Below are 22,401 nucleotides of genomic sequence, written 5' to 3' on the forward strand. Positions count from 1 at the left end.
TAAGAAGAAATTTTTTCCTTCAAAGACTTGCATGAGTAATTAGGTTCATGATAATTCTAGCGTTGCTTGCCGTTTTGGTCTGTTTCTATGGTCTACCACCTGACAAATCAAAAATATTTCCTGTACAAGTCTCTGTATGTGCAATTCACATCACAAATATCTGCTGTTCCCTTCAGATGAATTTCTCAAAATAGGAAAGTTTCAGCAAAGGGTTCCTTCAGGATCTCTACAGTTCCATGTAATTGGGAGATGGTAATTGTGGGCCTATAAAGTGGGACTTACCCATTGCTAGAATTTTTAATACCAGTTAGACCAACACTGCAATTTTCAGAAAAATTCACCTCCGTTAAGAACTGAAAAAACCCTTTCCTGGAGAACCACCGAACAATAGAACCACCAAATAAGTCAGAAGAGCACTTCAGACATGTCAGCAGAAAGCCAACACTCCTCCATTCCAAACTTTCCACCATTTCAAAGTTGGACCTCTTCTTTCCTTATTCTAAATATTTACAACTCCTTGGACTAAGATGAAGTCTAGAGACACCAGATGAAACAGCAGCTTGCAACTGTGCTTGAAGCCAGTCCTTAGACATTTCTTTGTGACAAATAAGCTTTTACCTAAAATAAACTAATCTATATGAATGGCAGATGTAATCAGAGAAATCTAATTAATCTCAAAAAGTGTTTAGTCTTCTTATTTTAAATAAGAATTCTCCATGCTGAACCTGTAAGTAATCCAATTATATCATAATACCATTTAATTAAATCTCTCTTTAGTCTATTGGTTCTGTAAAGCAATATTTTGCTCTGTGCGTTTTCATAACTACATAGAACTTTAAAGAATATTCACACATAAGCCAGTTGTAAAATCTTGTATTGGACTGACCTCGTTAATTTACAGTTATATGTAAAAACTGAAAAGTAGATATAAAGAAAAAATTGACAAACCTAAGGTTCTTTTTTTTTAAAACAACTCAAAAAAAACCTATTTCAGAATTTACCTGATAAAAACCAAAAAAGTGGGCATGAAGATGAACACAGAGCTTATGACAAAATCCAAATGAAGTAAATGAAGTAAATCTCATCAATTTCATATAATACGACCAATACACAAACAATAATGTCTATGATTTACATATGCACACATATGACTCTTAAGACTTAACTTTTAAAACTAATAATCCAGTTTCTGTAGCTGCTGTAATACTATTTGAAAATTTGTGAAATGTGATCTCACTGAAGACAGATGTATACTGGTCCCACAGGTGGTATCTCAGCATTGTTCAACAATAAAGTTGCTGGTTTTTGAAAGAAAAACTACTTCTGGGTAGCACACAATCACTGTCCTTGTGTGGGAAACTACGTGATCAGATCAGGTTGTTTATCCCATCATTTCTTCACACAGGATGAAAAAAATCTTAAGATGGAGACTGCAAGAGCTCATTGAACAATTGTTTCCAATGCTTAACTGTTCTTGCAGACAAAAAACCAACTTCCTATATTGAGTCAGAACCTCTCCTGATTCATCTTATATCTCATCTTCCCATCACACACCTGCTCATTTGTGAAGAAACTGGCTCCATCTTATTGAGGATCTCCTCACAGGCATTAGAAAGTTCCCATTATGTCCCACCCAAAGTTTTCTCTTCTCCAGGCTAAGCAAGTCCAGTTCTCTCAGCATATCTTCACATGTGCTGTCATGTGCTGCAGTTTCTTGCCATTTTGTTGGCTCTGTGTTGACAACATTTATCAACATCCTTCTTATATCAGAATCCTGCCACAGGATTATGCATAGTCCAAGAAATGTGAAGAGGAGCAGTCATGTTGCTTCATCCACTGGCTTGCTCCTATTCACACAGGCTACCATGGTGAGGAGCACTGCTACCCACATTTAGTCCACTTTCCCCCAGGACTCCTTAAGCCTCTTCTAGCAAAGCTGTGTCCCAGCAAGTCAACCAGATCTAGGGCCGTATCATTGCAGGGGGTGAGTTTCCTCCAGATGCAAGTCTTTGGGTCTATTCTCATCAGATTTTTTGTGCTTGTTGTCAGTCCATTTCTCCAGCCTGTTCAGGTCCCTCAGAATGGCAGCTTTGCACACACCCTCCCCTCTCTTGGCTGTTATTCCAAGCTTCATAAGGGGCATTTCCTCTTCTTCTGCTTTGGGTAGCTAATAAGTACGCTAAACAGGAAGGGTTCCAGAACATATCCTCAGAGGAATCACACTTGTAACCAGATTCCAGGAAGAGCATGAATCACTAACACTACCCTTTGAGGTCAATGACCCTGATAGGTTTTTTCATAAATCTACTAGTCCACCCATGTCAGCTACAACGAATTCCAAACACAGCTGATGCCACAGCAAGGCATGCTGAAAGCTAAAGTCAACATAGATGACACCAGCTGCTCTCTTTCCATTAAGAGATCTAGAGTTTTAACAGGGAAAGCAAACAGGTTTGTCAAGCAGGATTTACCTAGGGCAAATGCACGCTGACTACTTAGTAATCATGTCTCTCAGGCTTCTTCCATAGTCACTCCCAGAGCCACATCTCTTTACTTTCGTCCTCACCCCCAACCTCATCACAGTCACTTTGAGAACGGCTCCACAATTTCAGGACCCTGCAAAGCAACTTCCTCATCATAGAGATGCTCAACAATAAACACTATCTACATCCCATCCATTAAAATGGAGGTATGGACAAGAAGTGGTAGAAGCATAAGTTTTAGTAATATGAAACAAGTGCTAAGATGATTGACAACAGATTGGCTGAAGTACCAAACAAAAAGTGCAGTGTTCCATAATTCTGCAGCAGGTAAAGATTTGAGATGACCCACATTTACTTTTCAGACATTTCTTCATACACATACACACACACATACACATCAAAAGAGGATAAGTGCATATGCTATAACTGTGAGAGAAAATTTTGAGGCTGGGATCTAGGAATCCTACCTGCCAAAGCTGGGATGGTGACTTTGTTCCACTCCCACGGCTGATCATACTCATCAGCAGGCCTGTCATCATCCTGTGGCAATTTGCTTTCTCGTAAATGGTGACTCACCACACTTTCAGAATCGGATTCCACACCACTGCCTTCTGGTTCATAGGGTGTGTCATAGAGCTGCATGTTTTTCTGATGGGTCTTCATGCCTTCCTGCTGTTGAAACTCTGTTGGCAAGGAAGAAAATTGCATCAGAATCAGTACTAACCATGTCTTATCATTACAGTCTATAATTTTAGAGCATTCAACTTCCACCCGTTTCTTAATAGCCACGTAATTATAGAGATGACAAGCTTGTACAAGACTTCTAAATTCTACCTCTACCTTGGCAACTGGCTGGAAGCAAAAGTTTGCTCCAGTTAACAACCACAGCTTCATGCCTCCACCAACATTTCCCAGCTTGTGCAGAGCCAGATTGAAGGAACCACACAATCCCTGTCAGCTGGTATAAAGCACCCTTACAAAAAACTGTACATAAATTCCCAAGAACACTGAAATTTGTATATAGTTAACTCTTCAGGAGGAGATTGTTCTGAAGTGCAATTTGAAGACACGAAGAACATAAAAAAAAAAAATCCCACAGTATAATTTTATATGCTGATAAAAAAAAAATTGTCTGCATTTACACCTACAGAGTATCAGCAAAAAATGAACTAGGACTAGAGTAAGTACACTAAACAAAAGCATTGGTAACTAGAGCTTAGTTCACATCAAGGGAGTTGTAAGAGTACCTCTTAGCTGCCTGAAAAGCAGTAAGAACCAAACCCTCTTGGGCAGAATCAGAAGAAGCAGTAAGGAGAAACAGGCACAAGAGGTAGCTCAGGAGATCCAAGTGGTACATTAGGGGTACCCTCTTCCCCTGGTGTGTGGTGCAGCCCCGGGACAGGCTGCCAGGTAGGTCATGGGAGGTGTCTCCATTATTTGGAGTTCAAAGAGCCTTGGTTAGGCAAAGCCACAGTCACTCCATCTACTGACACAAAAATTGGTGGAGTGAGTGATAGACCAGGCGGCTGTGCTACCTTTCAAAGGGACCCGGAGATGTTGGAAAACAGCAGGCTAACAGGCTGGGAAGCTGCTCAGCAGAGAAGGACATTGGGGTCCTGTATGACAGCAAGTTAAGCATGCGGCAGCAATGCACCCTCAGAGTAATGAGGGACAACCTAACCTGGGCTGCACTAGGAGTGCTGAGCGTAGACCAAGAGATGTGATTCTTACGCTCTACTCAGCAATGGTGAGACCCCATCTGGACTGCTGGGTCCAGTTCTCACCTGCCCAGCACAAGACAGAGAATACTGCAGGAAGTTTCAGCAGAAGGCCATGAAGCTCAATAATGGGACTGGAACACTTTTCATATGAGGAGAGTCTGTGAGAGCTGAGACTTGCTAGCTGGGAGAAAACAAGTTTTAGTGGGGACATTATCAATGCATATAAATACCTGATGGAAGAGATTGAAGATGGAGACAGACTTTTATTGGCAGTGCCCAGTGACAGGCCAAGATGTAATAGGCACAAAGCAAAATATATGCAATTCCATCTGAACCCAAGAAAACACTTTCTGACTGTGATAAGGGTCAAACATTGAAATAGGTTGCCTGGAGAGGCTGTGAAGTATCCATCTTTGGAAATATTTGAGATCTGACTGGACACAGTCATGGGCAACCTATTCTAGGTGGTCCTGCTTGGACAGGTTTTATTAGATGATATCAAGAGGTCCCTTCCAACTTCAGATGTTGTGTGATTATACTGACCACCGCAATGACAAAATAAGAATGTCAATAATTGCAGCAAGTTGCAAAGTTACTAAAAGACTCAGCGAGAGAACTTTTTAAGCTACAAATGAAGCAAGGATTTAGAGCAGTTCTCTCCATTACTATAACAAAAGTCATAAATCATTTCATACATCAACAAGAATATTATAATCAAGTAATTTCTGCAGACCACTTCAAAGTACGGTGAAAAGTCCGCAAAATGAGAGTGCCCTTACTCCTTGAAAAGAATTATTTAATTTATACATTAAAAACCCAGTAAATTTGAAGAAATATACACCAGAATTGATGAAGATGCAAATAGAAGCAAGATATGTTCTGTTAATTTCTAGTTATGAACAACTACATCAAGAAAAAATACTGCATTGACAAAAAACTGTAATATAAAGAATACACAGCTCTCCTGAATACTCTGGATCAAAAAGATAAACTTTTTTTTTCTTCTAAAGTCAGGAAAGTGGTATGTATCTGTCTTCCAGTACTGTGGAGCCAGTCAACGCTACACCAAGAAATTTGCAATTCTGAGGAGCAGAAGCCATGATTCACCCAAATCAGTTTTAAGTGCCAAACACAAATTTGTGTGCCAAATACAGATACGCAATTGGCTCCTTGCATGTGAGCGTGTTTCAGTACAAGAACTCTTGACTGACATTTTTCTTTTACCCAGAAGACCAAAGCATTAGACCATACAGAAAAGTTTACTAGTAAATAGAAGGTGGTTCATGTTCACAGACCACTATTAGAAAAATTACAAATATTTGATCCTAGAGCAGAAAAGTTTTTCTAGGAAAAGCTAAAATCTAGAGGGAGTGAAGTGCAGAGGCAGGAGTTTGACTTAATGATCCTTGTGGATCTCTTCCAACTCAGCATATCCTGTGAATCTGTGATATATAAAAGCATATGTGCGTATGAATATACACTTATGCACATGTTTGCAATCTCTTTTGTAAAGCTTTCTATTAATGTGCCAGAAAATTTATTTACAAATACTCTTAAAGATGAAAGTAATTTTACTAAAAGTTAAATCAGAAAAAGTTAATTTCAATAAATGACAGAACAGCTGAATCTGTACCATAAGCAGTATTAGCATTATACACACTGCTAGCTCAATGCGAACTTGATATTCAAGAATCAGGTAGTAGAAGACAACAGAACATTTACATTTGTGATGAAGCACTTCTCATGGTAATTTTACAGCCTCTAATAGTGATAGCTCTAAGGGTTAAAATAGTCATTGGAATGACTAGGAAGTCCAAAACTGTGTTAATTTAACTTATTCTTTAGAAAAATCACTTTTATGAATTATAGAATTTGAATTCTTATTGCTGATTAAAAGTACATTTTTATACAGTTCAGCATTAATTTAATAGCTAACAGAAGAAGTAACAATTGAAGTTTTGAAAGCACTAATTTTCCTAGCAGTCTGTAAGACTCCCACAAAAAATTCTTGGTCTCACAGATCAGTGGTTGTAACTGAATCAGGCTCCAGAAGTTTGGGCTCCTGTGTAGAACCAAGAACCTGACCAGGAGAGGTATAGAAACTGAGACAAGACTATGAGATACAAGATTCAACTTGGTATTGTTCTTCTCACTTGGTGAATAATTCTGATACTCACGTACAGAACAGAGCTCCACAGGACAAGCAGCCACATCAACCACACTAAACACCTTAATAGCCCTAAATAATTCAACAGCATTACACATAGATGCACTGTATTCCTGAAAAGAGTTTGAAGAGGATTAGGGGATATATCATCAGGGAAGCGGAACCGCTATAAAGCCAACAAAAGGAAACATTCAAAACATTACTACTTGCTTACAGAACCCAGCACGTGAACTTCTACAGCTTGCCTTCCAAAAGGATGCAACAGACTGAAAAATAATCAGATCATTCTATAATGGCCAGATGCCAATAGATAATTCCTCATCTCAAACTAAAGCATGCAGTAACAAGAGGTCAAACAATGTAATTGCACTATTAAAAAAAGTTCTGATAACACAAAAACACATTTTCCCAAATAAAGCACATCTGTAACTGTCACCAGGCAGTAATAAACTCAATGCAATTTTACAGCTCCTTTGTAACATTTCTTTCGATGAAACACCAGACAAGCAAAATGCAGGAGTCCTACTGCCACAATTGTCTAAGGAAAGTCAGATACAGAGAGGTTCCCTGAAGTTACATGCTTGCAAGAGTTTTTGTTCTCCTGTGTGGTGAAAGACAATGAACAAGACTCTCTGGGCAGGTTGGGAAGCAAAGACATGTTCCTGCATCACAGTAGCAGCACATTTTGCTTGCCTACATCTAATATGCAGGAAGAGTCTTAACCTGCAAGAGACAGAAGCACAAAGTTTTATAAATGCCCTGATTTTTTCAACCTCTGCTATTCTGTTGGGAAGCCTTTTAAATCACGGCACCAGTGGTAAGACAGACATATGTGCTTCTTTATCAGTCTGACAGCAAACAGTAATTTATGCACGCTCCACTGAAAACCAGGGAAAACTATAATGCAATTGGATACAGCCACATTAAATTACAGATTAATCAACAGCAGCACAATAAAGCTGTTTTGACTAGTCAGTATGTCAGATTTCAAAGTGTACTGGCCCACACATATCAGGTGCAAAAGTGATAAACCAGACCCATCTCCATGTCAGCTACAGCTTTCAAGACTGGTGCCAAATTAAAATGACGGTCCTACCAGTTCCTCAGCTGTTTTCTCTAGCCAAAAGCCCTGTCTTAGTGAGACAAATCTGACTATGAAGGTATAGTGCTGGAAACAGTACTAAGGTGCAAGGTCAACTTTTGAAAAGCTAGCACTGAAATTGACTTTTAAGCAAAGTATAGGGGTTATCTACACCCTTTGTATCTGACAAGCCTAAGAGCAATATTCAGGACAGAGAACAGAATTCTACCGATTGGATTTTACAGGGGACATTTGGCTGCACTCATCTCCATTCAACAGTACAGAACTCAGAGTTTATCTGGCCACATTGCTGAATAAAGCTTCATCCTATTTCAGAAAGCATGACACAAAATACTTGGAAATACTCCTAACCCCAGCAAGCAGCTGTTGCTAGAAACCCTTTAATGTAAGTATAATGACTTCCAAGGTCATTTTTGCATACACTTAAATTTGTTCAGATACAGAGTTATTTGCAGGAAGCCCAGCAGATTTTTCATTCATTTATTTAACACACATTAACATATAAACATTATGCTGGAATAAGGTTGTACAGAGTACAGCTGTCAAGCTGTCAGCTTGAAGAATTTCTGTTCCTACTGCTGGATTCAGACTACAGGTCTCCTCCAGATGGTTGCTTCTCCTCTGCTCACTTTCCAGAAGTCAGCATTTAAACAACTTCAATCCTACTGACCTGGGTTTAGTTTCCCACTAACCAAATAAAATACACAACCTGCTGTTAACTACACGCAAAACCATAACCAGCTTGCAGTGAACACCAAATACTGTGCTTCTATTCTCACTGAGTACAGTTGTGTCACTCAAATCTACCAGATAATTCCAGTGATGAGGATCTCAACATTGAAGAGACTTTATCTGGAACTCACAAAACTTTTCAAGGCACACAGACAGACCAAACATTTATCATCAGAAAGATATGGATATTTAATTAAAGCAAGCAAAAAACTATACTCTGAATAGAGTCCACTTCTTGCATTTTGTCCTCCTGTATACACAAAATTCCCCATAAGGAGAGGGTGTGCTTCTGCAATGAGAGAACAGGCTAACCTGTCTTCAACTAGGATAGTCAGAGCAGAATTATGAACAGCACAACTTTTGGAATGTGGATTCGAACACTTTATATTCAAAAACCCTAAAAGGGTAGTCCACAAAGTGTTTGCAGGACTTGCCATAAGCTGGCTTTCTGTGGATATGCCTGGGAAAAATAAAATACCATATATATATATATATATATATATATATATATATATATATATAAATATATGTGAGAACATAACTCAGGAACAAGGCCTGTTTGTGGACAACAGCCAATTACATCCCTTGTATTCTCACCTGTCACTGAAAACTGTAAGTTACCAGTGAAAGCAGAAAGAAACTTGAAAATGCTCAGGTTCCCATTGAGAGGTATTGGTGAGTATCTGATGCATTTCCCCCAACATTATCCTGACAGCCTGGCAATCTCGAGCAGGTGAAGGTCACATCAGAGCCAGATCTGATCAGAGAAAACCAAGCCTCATCTGCAAGACTTCTTGTTATCAAGGAACAAGTTTTTCTGAAATGGCTCAAACCTCTGCTTTATACATGTTCTGCTCTTGAGGCTTCTAATGGAAAATCACTGAACTGGCAAGTAATCACACTGAAGGGCAGTGAGCTGTTTGCTCCAGGTGTATGGGTAGGCAACACATCAACCAGTAACTTGCCAGTTTGCCAGAGGCATAAGACAGATCATTAATGCAAAGATCACCCTGATATGAGCATTTGCTTCCATTGAATTAATTCCCAGATAAACAGGTCAAAATACTTAGCCAACTGCTTACTTAATCCAAGCCTTACCATTAATGTTTCTTTTCACATCCATTTTGGAAAGACAATCTGAAAGCATTTCAGGAGTTTTAATGCAGAATTCTCATTTTATTACTGCAAAGTCTGTTCACTAGAGAAGTTAAGTTTTACCACTGTTGAAATTTCGCATCAAGTCACCAGAAATCAAACTGCTTTTTACTCTGCTTCCAGATCCAGCTGGATGCCTCCAATTGCTGGGACACAAGGCAATATCAATTATATTCCAATGGCAGGGAGGGCTGTTTTGCTTTGAGACTGCAGCAACTGCCACCCAATGGTAATTATTCCAGATTTTGCTGCAGGAAAAGCTGGATATGAGAAGATCTTCCTTCCCTCATCGTTTTTTTTTTTTGAACAGAAGCCAAGTGACTCAGAAGTGAGCCACTTTCCAGGAATGAACAGACATTTGTTCCCCTGCCTTAATGTGAGAGCTTGGCATAACCCCATGATGTGAAAACCAATGTCTTCACATTGCCTGCATCATGCCGGAAATACTAATAAAGTCCAAGTATGACTCATTACCCCAGGAAGAAGCATTCAAAGCAACCTTACATTCCAACAATCCTGATAAAGAAAAGTAGTTAGGCCAGTCAGAGCAGGGACAGGCAGGGAGAAGACCGTTTATGATAAGTATCAATAAAACAGCTAAAAAACCCATTAATATTTTCCACAGAAGGTATGTACCAAATTAAAACAAGCAACCATTACCCTGCCCAAAAAGACAGGAAGCACATGTTTGTCTCTGTGGGTGGGAAGGGGCAAGGAAGAGGAGGCGTGGGTGTTGGTGGAATCGAAGGAGGCTGATTAAAAAAACAAAGCATGTGGGAAGAAAACCTAAATCCTGGTGGCTTAGAAGAACAGCAGTACTGCTTCTAAAGGACATGAAAATTATCCTTGGAGATGTATTTCTCTTTTGGCAGAGGCAAAGAAATAAAAAATTAAATTTCTTCAGTTCCTTGGAGGCAGAAGTTTATTATACAAAGCTTTCCCCCTCAACACCTTATTTTCTGATAAGTAAGCAGTGATTAAACTCTGTAAGTTTAAAACTCTTGATTTCTGCAGACTTTGCCTCTTTGAAGGTGCTTTGATGCTGCTTACCTACTTACTCCTTGCACACTTTTCAGTAAGACACAGAAGAAGAGTGTGGATGCCCTTTTTATTTAGATGAGGGGACAAAGAATCCAAAAAACTCTACGAGTCTGTACATTTACTGCTGCTTGACCAAGAGCTAACTCCAGGTGCTGCTATAGCCAGTTACACTACAGTGCTATATTCCTGGCTTGTTCATAGGTTTTCTTGACCTGTCTGGAGTACTGACCTTTGGGATTCAAGGATCATTGTTTCATGGCTAAACGGAGCAATCCAAGAGGTAACAGTGCAAACCACAAAATTTAAGATCCTCATTCCATACTCCAAAACTTCTAAGCTGTGTAAAAGAGCATTCATTTGTTGTGGTAAGAGGGAGTGGAAGCCCACTGGGAAAGAGAGTGCTGTTCTGGGGTTTCCATGTACACCAGTTAGTACTAGGGTTCCCATCAGCCCGGGACACAAACTATAGTGTCTCAAAAAATTTGCTTTAAGATTAGCACAAACACAGTAAATTCTCCTTGAAAGCCATCCTAACAACCAAAGTCTAAATGCCTATTTTAAACAATCTAAAACTGTCCCATGTCAGGACAGAGAAGTTTGTAGTGAATATGACTGTTTCCTGCAAGTTAGGTCAGTCTGACTGCTCATGACTGCTACTGATGCCCCTCAAGCCCTTGTCAGTGCTCTTCATGAACACAATATCTTACCTTCACAGGAATCACCTTGAGAGCAGAAAGGGGTGGAAGAAGAAACCATTCATAATTTAAATGCCCTTCAACACTCACATAGAAGGAAGACATTTTCTTGCATCATGTCTGCCTGTGAGGGTCTCTGTTTGCTGAAAGCTTACTCAAAAGAATCAAATGAGATAAGCACTGATCAAAAATTTTTTTAGTGAGTATAAATATATATATTTATATACTCAGGATGATATTGCAAGGAATAACCAGATGTGAGCAAAAGGGAGTTTATACAGACAAGACAAAATGTTTCCTGATAGCTGGAGGTTTAATTCTATGAGAATTACGCAGAAGAGACTTATCTTTTCTGCATGTAACTGACTTTGAGCACAGACCTACCAGGGATGTGGGAGAGGCCAGAGAAGGGTAAGTAGATAGAGGCCTCACTCCAGACTTCCTCCCTGCTATGCCCTGTGATACAAACAGTGGGAAGAAGTTCCCTACAGGTACAACTTACATGGCACAGTATGGTGGTAGACTTATGTAGCCAGAAGAAATGCCGTATCTGATTTAACAAAGTCAGATGAGATATATTCTCAGCCAGGTGAGACATGTTATCTTCCTTCAGCCACGGACTAGCATTTGCCTTAGGGAGTACAAGGCAGGGAGAAGAACTGATACTTAATAACTCCTAGAATGGATTTATTCCATAGACCTGGTAGCTACATCGTTAAAAGGAACGAACTGTTTTCATCCAGCCTATGAATGATTGTGTTGCTATGATTAAAAACTGAAAACCAAATGCCAGCTCAAAACATAGCCTGAAACCTCCCTGATGACGAACGCCCATTATTTTATCTTTATTAGTAATTTTTAAAAAGAAAAATGCTAAGAAAACAAAGAGAAGTCAAAGCTTTGGAAGCAGTATCTGATGCATTTACAAGAGTTCTTTCCCTCCTCTCTCCCCAACCAGCATTCCAGGAAGAGCAGGCACTATCAGTACTGTTTCCTCCTTTGGCAGGATTTAAAAGCCACACTGCATCTGCATGCTAAACCATCTGGTTTTTTTCCTGTTCACTGCAAGGAACAGCCACAATGATTATTTGCCACAGTGATAATTTGCCATTTTGCAACCAGCAAGTTTCAAGAAGCAGAGATCAGCCACCGTGGCTCATCAAACCCTTTTCTGCAATTTTCCCTACTTTTACATGCTTTCCCCAAGGGAATTGCCATCCGAGTTGCAATCTTTGTGTTCTGTCATTCAAGCTGAGTTCCTGGTATAATCTAGGAACTCTGATCAGCACCTTAGCATGTAATAAAGATGAATCACCACCTCTTGGACATAAAAGCTTTCAGATATAAATCCAAATATTAACCTTCAATGTAAACTTAAAAGTCCAGCACGGTTCTGCACATGCATAGAGTAAGGATCAATAATGTAGACATAAAAAATTGTTTACATTTGCTGTTTAGCCCTGGAGAAAAAAAGGTTTAATTTAGAATTCTACCTTCCCATGATTAGACAAAGAAAGCTGTTCAGTTGCCATTACATGCAATCACAGATTTTACTCATCACAATCCAAGGCCTTGCATGCATTAAATGACAGCTGACAGCACAGAAAGAGTGACAGGGATATGAACACTGAAATTACTGGGAAAATGTTTCAACTCGTCTTCTTTGGCCTATGATCTCTTTACTCATTGCATCAAGTAGGTCAGCAAATGATGGAAAGAGAAATGTGTCTAGCGTTTGTAGGATTTCAATAGTCTGCACTGAGCTGTGCAGCTGCCAATATTCAGCAGCCTGTGTTTGCAGATTTATCTGTAGTTACTGTACTGCTCAGGTAAACCCTGACTTGATGTCCATTCCTAGTTAAAAGCCCAATTGCAGAGTAATCTGTCAGTTACAGGGTGTTGGGTTTTCCCCTGGGACAAGACTTATATAACAGTACAGAACACGAAGCAGTGTTTGAATGTATGCAGTATACAGTCTGTCACATCATCACTCAAGAGCATTTGTGCTTACACAGATAGGTAACAGCAGCAAATAAATCTGGTTAGCACTCAGCACAGATCATTAGGAACGGGTGCTTTAAGAAAGCAAATATCAGTCATGTGCAAACATTGCAAAACAGCACTTTTTTTCACCTCTTGCAATGGAAATACCACAAATCCAGAAGAGCAATATTTGGTATTTCCCACTTAGGTCAATGTCATGTTATAAAAATTCATTGCAATCATGACCCTTATGCATACAACTGAGTCAACACTTTCTGGTAGTTTTTCCAGTTACACTCTTATATTCCAGTATGCATCTCTAAACCACTAACCACTGTGCATGCAAATGTTTACAATGGACAAAACCACACCCATGGAGACAATTGTTGAAGTCTGTATTATTTGCTGGGTTTTTTGTTATTTGTTTTAAGAGAAGGATACAGAAAGATCCTTTAAAAAATGGTTAGGAGAGGCTGTCTTTTGGTATGCTCTATATTCTATCAGGTTCTCAGTGATGGTGCCTCTCACAGCCAAAGGAAAGGGCATTAGTATGTGTTACTCAGCAAAAATACCATACAAAATCAAGGGTACATATGAAAGACGGCACCTTTTTTTTAACTTCATCTTACTCTTCCCTTTCTATTTCAACTGAGGCAGCAGCACAGACACCTAGACAATCTCAGGCTGCATTAGAGCCATAAATGCTGCTGCAGGACTTGCTTAGGAAAAGCTCACACTTTTCTGTCTTTTCGCCCATCCCAGACAAGTGCAGCTGTTGTTAGATTGCACAAAAGACAAGAGCCAGAACAGAACAAAATGCATTGCTTCATCACAGAGATTTTCAAGTTATTCACTTCACAGAAAATGAATGCAGAACTGAAAGCAAGCCAAGTTCCTTCAGGCAAATCTAATTTCCCCCAGGTTTACCTGTGTTTCTCTTAATTGTTACTGTAACCTGCAACAGCATCGGCTTTGCATGCCTACATCCTGCTCCATAAAAACAAGATGTATGTGGACTCTCCCACCTTAGGGTATCAACACATGAAACTGAACAATGCACAGCCTTGTTCAAACCCAGATGAAGACTGAATATTCCCATTTTCTATCTGCACATCGATATTATTCAACATATTTAGTCACAGTAGCACAACACAGTCCATCAGCAAGCAGAAACACACTGAAGGCTTCCTAGGTCTATACCCGACTAGGGATAACAGAAATTAATGCACATATCAGCACGCCAACAGACACCAAAACCAGATGAGGCTTACCTGACCCCAACCAGAAAGAACAGGCTGCTCCTGCAGACAATTGCCTCTAATCATTTTAGCAGCCAGAATGGTAATGAACAGCTGAGTTTGCATAGATACTTGAGCTCCTCCAAAGGAGCACTTTCAAGCAGAGATCTTCATAGACAGAAATCAGAGGAGAGAAGCTGTATGTTTTTGCCAACCTACATAAAATGAACAGAGTGCAAAATCTGTGTTTCTCACCACCTCCCACTGAAGTTTTAAGTTCGTTTTATGACACTGCTGTGACACCACATTAAACTGTTGGTAAACTGATGTGGCAAGAAGTTCAGTCTCTGTGGCAAAAGAAGTTACAGAACTAACTGGTTGAATCTTCAACTCTTGTTTATTTTTAAGGATAGGAAAACACTCACTTTGTTTGGGTTCCCAAACTGAAAAAGGCAGGAGAAACTGTAGCTGTTACATTACAGATGATGTCAGAAACAGACTTCATTTACTGAAGATTTCACTCATATTTTGCCACTATGGACTTTCAGAGTCTGGATGCAAAACCAGCAGGCAAAAATTTTATTCATTTACCAGCAAGCTAAGCACAGCAAAGATGACAAAATATCAGAGCTGAAAAGGTTTCTTGTTCCTTCAAAGAACTACTTTGTTTTACCACATGCTTAACTAATACTACCTGTACCAGCTTTTCTGAGCTTGCTTAACTCTTCTGTACAGTGCAGATAAAAAACCTGAAGTGATTTGAGCAACTGAGAATATAATACGAAAGAATGATGGAGAAAGTTCTTCTGAGAAAGAAATCCTCACTAGTTTAGGGGGAAAAAAAGGATCCCCAAGCAAGACTTTCGAGTTGAGCGCAGCTAGCTAGGGAAAGGGTAGAAATTCCTTCTGACTTCACAGCACATGTAATGCCCACTAGTTTTCTTAAAAAAAAAAAAAAAATCCAGGTTAGGCTAGAAATATCTATTCCCAGGATTGTAATCCTGACACTAGGTTGTTTATTAAAAGGCTGTTCTTAAGCATTTTCACATTTTCTTTGGCTAAAAGCCTCTTTGCAAAAGAATAAGAGGAAAGAGAAAAAGAAAACAAAACCTAATTTTGAAGATACATACAAATGTATGTATCTTCAAGGGATACAAGGGGTTTTTTTGTATCACTTTTTGTCCCAAGTGCAAGTCTCATTTTTTCTTCTAGTATTACTATTCCAGCTCCATATAACAAATCCCTGTAAAACTCATGAGCAACAGCCTACATCTCCCATACACTGCTGATTCTTCCTGTAACAAATTCTCTGCATCCTGCTTCTGAGCAATGTTGCAGGATGCAATAGAGTTGGCACCAGAGTTTGAGAAGATTGAGAGCTGAAGTGATAAGTTGGAAAGACGTATCCCTAATGTCCCCCTGCCTAATAAAATAACACTCCTCCCAGTCAGACCCAAAAACGAATTTACAGTGTTCCCTTCCTTTGCTATGGCAGACCACAGTGGTATTAGCCACCTAGGCTTCCATCACACCTGCACCTGGAAAGCACCCAGAATTCCTGCCAACAGAGTCCACAAGTGCACATACAGGCCGAGTCCAGTCTGGAAGCCCATATGGCCAGCCTCTGCTCCTTCCCCGCCAAGAAGTGATAGTGAACAGCTGTCAGGAATCATACTCCCCGGCTGCAACAGCATGCTTTCAACATGGATTCTACCCATCTAGGGTTACCTCCACAAAACTGGAATATTTGTGGATAAGCCCCTGCTCAAGCCACATTTCAGCGGACTGTTTCCTTATGCCTCACAGTCACCTGTCCGGTCTTCCCAGAGATAAAGTTTGAAAGGACCTGTATTGGGAACATACTGTCGTGGTGGAAAAGCTGGAAATCAAGTGAGAGTAAACAAACGGGTTCCAGCAACCTAGTCTGGGATATGCTGACTCTCACAGCCACTTCTCACTTTCACAAATCAGTTGCAGGATCATAAAATAAGCTAGGTTAAACAAGGTCTCAGGAAGTCTTCTTGTTCAATGTCCTGCTCAAAGCAGGTTTTAGCTACGAAGTCAGACAAGATTACTCAGATTCTGGTTTCTTAGTCCAGTCTTGAAAAATTCCAAGCATGGAGACTACACAATCTCACTAGGCAACCTTCTCCACAACTTGACTGTCCTCATAGTGAGATTTTTTTTACACTGTATTCAATGAACCTCTTATTTCAGTTTATGTTTACTGCCTCTAAGCCTTTCCAGGCACAGAAAGGACAGATGGAACACTGATTAAATCAGAAGGAATTGCAGTCTACAGAGGTCTGCTTACAACGGAAAATGCAAAACACTTTCATTTTTTATTTACTTTATCCAATTTAAGGATTTACACAACTCACACAAATCTCTACAGGACAGTCAGAGGATCCCTTAATGGCCATATATCTTCATGTTCAGGCATGTTCTACCTAAGAAAATCCTTTGCACCAAGATGAAGTACATCTTTTCTATCCCACTAGATGACCAGAGAAGTGAGGCACCTTCAAATTCAACATACCTGGTACTAGAGGGTAGGGGCTGGGGATAGGAGGGTAGGAGTGAGGGAGGGAGATTAAAAGGACTTGATCAGATGAGCAAGACACAAAATGAGGAAACAAGTAGCTCTTTCATCTTGGTAACCAAAAGAATACCAATATTCCAGTGAATACTTCACTGAATTCTTTTCACTCTAGAATCTAGTTCTCTTTTTTGTATTTCTCAAGAGACAGCTGCTGGAGTTCTAAAATTACAGATCCTCTTGAACCACACAGGCCTCAGTGCTACTCAAACTGCTGCCAAAAACATCGCTGTCTTGAAGGGACAAGCAATTCACATCCAATATTAAAAGCACCACCGTTCTTAAGAAAAGCAGCCCAAAATCTTGAAACTTATCAGGGGGTGAGGGGGATGGAGTAGAGGGAAGATGTGTGGTAACTGGCAGGTGAAAACAGAAACAGAATCAAAGCAGCATATTAAGAAACACAAATATAACTCCCTATGCCACAGGCAACGCTGCATGTAAAGCACACATAGTCACCAAGGAAAAAGCACCTGCATACATTACACATGTTGCTTGCATTAGGAAAGCAGACAGATTTTGTCAAACTAACCGCCTTGATCAAAAGTGGCTTGAAACTACTGCTTTTTTGCCAACACAAGTCCTCCAGACTGCAGGCAAGGGTTAAACAGCATTTTGAGCTCATTGGTTTCTCCTTCCCAAACATCCAAGCATCCATTCCTTCACTTTGCTTTTTGTGGAAGTACATAGGCCAGATTCATCAGACAGTGAGCAAGTAAATTGAATAAATGAAGTTACAGTCCTTCAATATGCACCCTTAACTAGTCTACTACAATTCTGATGTACCTTTCCAAAGTTCTGGACATCTTGCTTCCATTATTTTGCGTGTAAAGTATGTCTTAATGAGAACAAGTGTCAAGAAACTGTGCAAAACTCAATTTATATTCAGGCTTGTGATTCAAGTTTCACATTTAGTCCATTTCCAGACTATGTCAAATCATAAGAGCAAGATGAAGGTGTTGAAACAGGGAAAAAAACCCACAAACAAAACCAACATTAAATTAAACATGTAGTATTAAACATTAGAGAGAACATTTTAAATCTTTCTACAGGAGGAGACACCTTTAAACATAGAGAAATTGTATTAATTTTATGCACAGCTGGTTTCCAGCCCAGTTATGCACGTAGTTATAGCAATCACAACACACCACAGTCACTCCCAACATAAGAAACTAGGCTCTATCCTTTCTGGGTTTATCTTCTCACAATCATCAATGGGGTACGAAGTGCTCATGAAGACAGGAAGAGAAGTACTGGTGATCCTGGCAACTGGACATGCTTCTAAACTGGTACAGTTTCACAGTACATGTGAGATTGATTGCTTTGCTCAGAGAAGGTAAGGACTTGTGCTGAAGCAGATCCAGCACTATTTCAAACATTTCTCAATTCATGCACATTAGACCTAATGCCAATGAAGAACTTCTCTTCTGTAATTGTTCCGAGACAATTTCTTTCCTTTGAATCATTGCCCAATGGAATCTCTGTCCAAATTCCAAATGAAGTAAGAAACAACTTGAAATAGATGCTGAAGGCCAGGAGGTTTCTAATTAACACTACCTCTAGCACACTTTAAAGAAGGAGCACAGCTGTTCAGAGCATATGTCCTCACTTCTCACGGGCTGCAGGGAATTTTGCACTACAGGATAGCAGCAGGTGACAGTAACACTAGCACAATGCTCCAAATGATGAGAATGCTTGGAACACATCAGACATCCCTTCTTTGTCACTTCTAGGAAGAGCTCCCCAAGATTTTCAGTGCTGCTCTATAAGAAACTCCCAACATGTAAATAAAACCATCTTCTTACCAGTCACAAGCTTACTTTCGTGTGCTACTGATGTTCTTCAAATCTTACTCAGTGGCTCTCCACATTGCAAAGGTTGAGATGAGAGCACACACACATCAAATTTCAAGAGTGAAGAGTTACCTCGCACTTTTCCACACTTTTAAAAGAAGTTCTTGTTCTACTAGAATGACCAGCATGTGGTCTATTCACCTCTGGAAACAGGACAATAAACATAGTGCTAGTGAGGAATTCACAATACCACATGAGGTAGATTGACAATGGATCGATTCTCATTTTGGGCTGATTTTCAGTCATGGCTAGCCTATTGTTAGACTCTCAAAGAGAATTAGAATCGAAACACACAAATGTAGGAACAAGAGAAGGAGCTTAAAGCTTTTTGAAAACTATGCCAGCTGTTGAGCTTAGTGGACAAACACACTGCCTCTTCTGTGTTGGCTACAGCTGTCTGCCATGTTCAAATATAGTCAAACAGCAAATCTTACACAGAGCCACTACAGTGCTTTGAGATCTGGTTAGCTTGCTAGGCTCAGTGATTTTCAACAGGCCAGAAATATTCTTCCTAAAGTTCCCATGCTGTACGTGCTCATCTAGGCATACTAACCGAAGCCTTTATCAAAGTAGTTATCATTGCTCTTTTTGTATTGCAGTTTGTAAACTCAGTGCCAACAAGCAGCATGCCAGAGGACACCTGGTAAAGAATTTTACAAGATCTGACTCACCACCAGTGTGCTGTAGTGACTATTCAGATGAAGTTACATGTCTGAACAAAAAAACAGCCTTTCTAGTTACAAGGGAAACTGACACCCAAGACCTTTTGAAGTAGGTGCAGGTTCATGGGAATGCTGTTTTCTCCATACTCCCAGCATTTCTGTGCATGAAGACGGAGCTACTTTTCCCAGCATGTCTATGGGAAGCTCACAGTTAAGGCAGGTGCACTGTTTTTGCTAGGCTGCCTGTCATGCATTAAGAGATTCCAATGTGATGCAGCCATGGACTCTTACCTCAGTCCCTAGAAAGAAGCAGTGAAGTGCAGGAAGGCATTTACTCTTCTAGCACTGTCTGCACCTGGAGAGGAGTCTCAGCTTTCTGCATCCTCAGGGAAAGAAGGCTAAGCACAAAATCTCTAAGTGTGAGCTAGTTAGACTTGCTCACTGCTGTTCTTCTGCACAGTCAGGATGATGCATACAGAGACAGGATGATAAATACATAGAAAAAGAAGAAAGGAGGAGGATGCTAATGCTGTGAGCCTATGAACAAAGCTGCGATTTTTCTTTTGGAATTCTCTCTAATATCCCCTTGTTTAATTTTTAAAAAGCTCCTGTTGACAAAATGCTCACACTCATTAAAGCCCCTCTAGATGAAAACCCTGCCCTTCCTCATGACACATTTCCCTTAGTTTATGTTCACTTCTGCCAGTACTGCAAATGTGTCATTGCTCAGGTTGATGAACACATTGAACAACACAGGCAAGAAAACAAGTATCTCTGTACCATGATCCTAATGCTCTAGAGCATCCCTAGGAACAGATTCCAGCTCTTCGGGTCCAGTACACAGATTCTTCTGCCATATCCTTCACCTAGCCCTGGAGCATGCACACAAATTCATCTATTCAGTTTGAAACTTGAACTCAGCTTTCTATTTATGGCCAGAAGCCTTGTGACTTACTTAGATATTCCAGTCTTCAAGTAGTAGTGGCATCATGCTTCTGTGTTGATTTGGGACTCACCAAATGCACATTGAGTACTTTCCCTGACGTCATGGGTTAGCACATCCCACCTGCAAGATCCAACATGCCCAGCCCCTAGGACAAATGTGTGACTAGACTGCTGTGAGAAATGCATCAATAACAAATTTAATTTCTTCTTACTGAAACACCTACTTTGGCTGTCCAAAAAGAGATATTTTATGCCCTGAGTAACCTCTAAAGTTACCCTGATCAGAACAGAGGCACAGTGTATATCTTATCAATGGTGCTATGACTATTAGCCTTCTTAAGTCTGTACATAACACAGGATTTGTTCCATGAGGAATACCACATGGTATGTTACGCCTCAGGGAAAGTAACTGTTTTCAGAAATGCTACCCATTTAATTCTTCAGAATTCTGAGACAGAAGAGGAGGGTTTTTTCCCTGGCTACCACATCCTTGAGGCAGGTGCATGAACTAGAGGCCAGAACTCCATAATGTCTCTGGCTGATGTCCCTGGCACAGTCCTAGGTCATGCCTATAAAAGCAAAGGAAAAACATGAGGTACATCAAAACAGCCAGGGCACAGACCTGAGGCATCCCTAGGTCTCCAAGAAATCAAGGCACTGATGCACCACATGCTTAACTCAACTTTCAAATCATTCTCCTAACTCAAGGGCTTAGCCTTCCCTATCTCTCCTTCCCTAACCATTCTAGAGAACAGAAGATACAATTCATGATCCAGAAAAGACAGAAGTGATTTTGCCAACACACATTTGTCATGGTAGGCATCATATCCCAACAATGTGTTTTACTTCCTCTCTCACCAAACAGCCTCACCTCCCCTGCCCCTGCCCCAGCCATTTTTGATGATTTAGTTCCAAATTATTTTGAGACGTAAAATGACCTTAATTTTATTGTTGTTTAAGCAAGCTGAATTTTACCTTATAGTATGTATCATGCTTGGCACCTCACACTCAAGAGATAATAAGCTATTCTGATCAGGGTAACTTCAGAGCTTACTCAGGGCATAAAATATCCTCTTTTTGGAAGCAAGGGGCTCTCTTCAAATCCAAGCACCAAGAAGGATAACAGATGCACTTTATTATCTCATTCTTGAAGCCAGTATTCCTTATCACACCTTAAAATGACACAGTTCTTCGGGCAACAACTTGCCTGACAGCCTATCTCCAAATCTGAATGATGATCCAAAATGTGATCCTTCTCCAAGGGCAAGCTTTAGATGCACTCTATGATGCAGCACACAGAAGGCTGTGGTATAGACAACCCTGATCTGGCATTTGACTGCAAATGTTTGATGCAATCTGAGGACTGGTGTTAATTCCTTCTGAAATGCAGAGATGCCTGGAAGAGCTGTGTCAACACGCACAGCTGTCAGGAGAAAGAGGAAAGGCATGCCGGTAAGGCTATGGCGAGAATAGGGCCTTATGACTTTTAAGGGATTTTAAAGGCAAAAAATTGCACACATTTTCCCCAACCATAGCCATAGTCATATCCATGAACTGAGGAAACCTTTTCTCCTCTCAGGAAAGGTCTTACCACAGAAAAAAAACAGACCCATCTCCAGGATTTGACATTCAGTGCAGGCTGATGGCAGTAAATACTCAGGTGGAACCTAACTTCTCTTCCCCTAAGATTCCTTGAGAGCAATGGATGACAGAGAAGCCTGGATGTTATGGTTACCAGCAGTCTGACCTGACAGTGTCTCAGCCATTCACTTCTGTTCAAATGCAGCATCTCCAACCACTGCTTCTCTGGAGAACTCCCTCTCAAGCAAGAAGAACCTCCTACATCTGATTCAAGCAGTCATGCTTGGTTACAGTCTAGGTAAAGCAGCACAGGTTTGTTTCTGTGACAGGCCACATGTCACTGCAGCAGCTACAGGCCAACACCAGAGGAAAAGTAAGGTCCACCTACTACTCAGGATCCTGAGAAATCAGCATCTTAGCTATCTGTATTGCTGTCATGCATGC

At 40.3% G+C, this 22,401-nt stretch overlaps 1 protein-coding gene across 2 annotated transcripts in view; it reads right to left on the bottom strand.

The window, feature by feature from the left end:
* SHB (SH2 domain containing adaptor protein B) overlaps positions 1-22,401 on the bottom strand; it is a 60,729-nt gene that overhangs the window by 19,531 nt on the left and 18,797 nt on the right. For both annotated transcript variants that reach the window (XM_069002433.1, XM_069002434.1), the window contains exon 3: positions 2,951-3,166. In XM_069002433.1, the coding sequence (XP_068858534.1) occupies positions 2,951-3,166 (216 nt within the window). The remainder of the gene's footprint in view (positions 1-2,950; positions 3,167-22,401) is intronic.

This window comes from Aphelocoma coerulescens (genome assembly GCF_041296385.1).
Source record: "Aphelocoma coerulescens isolate FSJ_1873_10779 chromosome Z unlocalized genomic scaffold, UR_Acoe_1.0 ChrZ, whole genome shotgun sequence".
In the NCBI taxonomy this organism is placed as follows: Eukaryota; Metazoa; Chordata; class Aves; order Passeriformes; family Corvidae; genus Aphelocoma; species Aphelocoma coerulescens.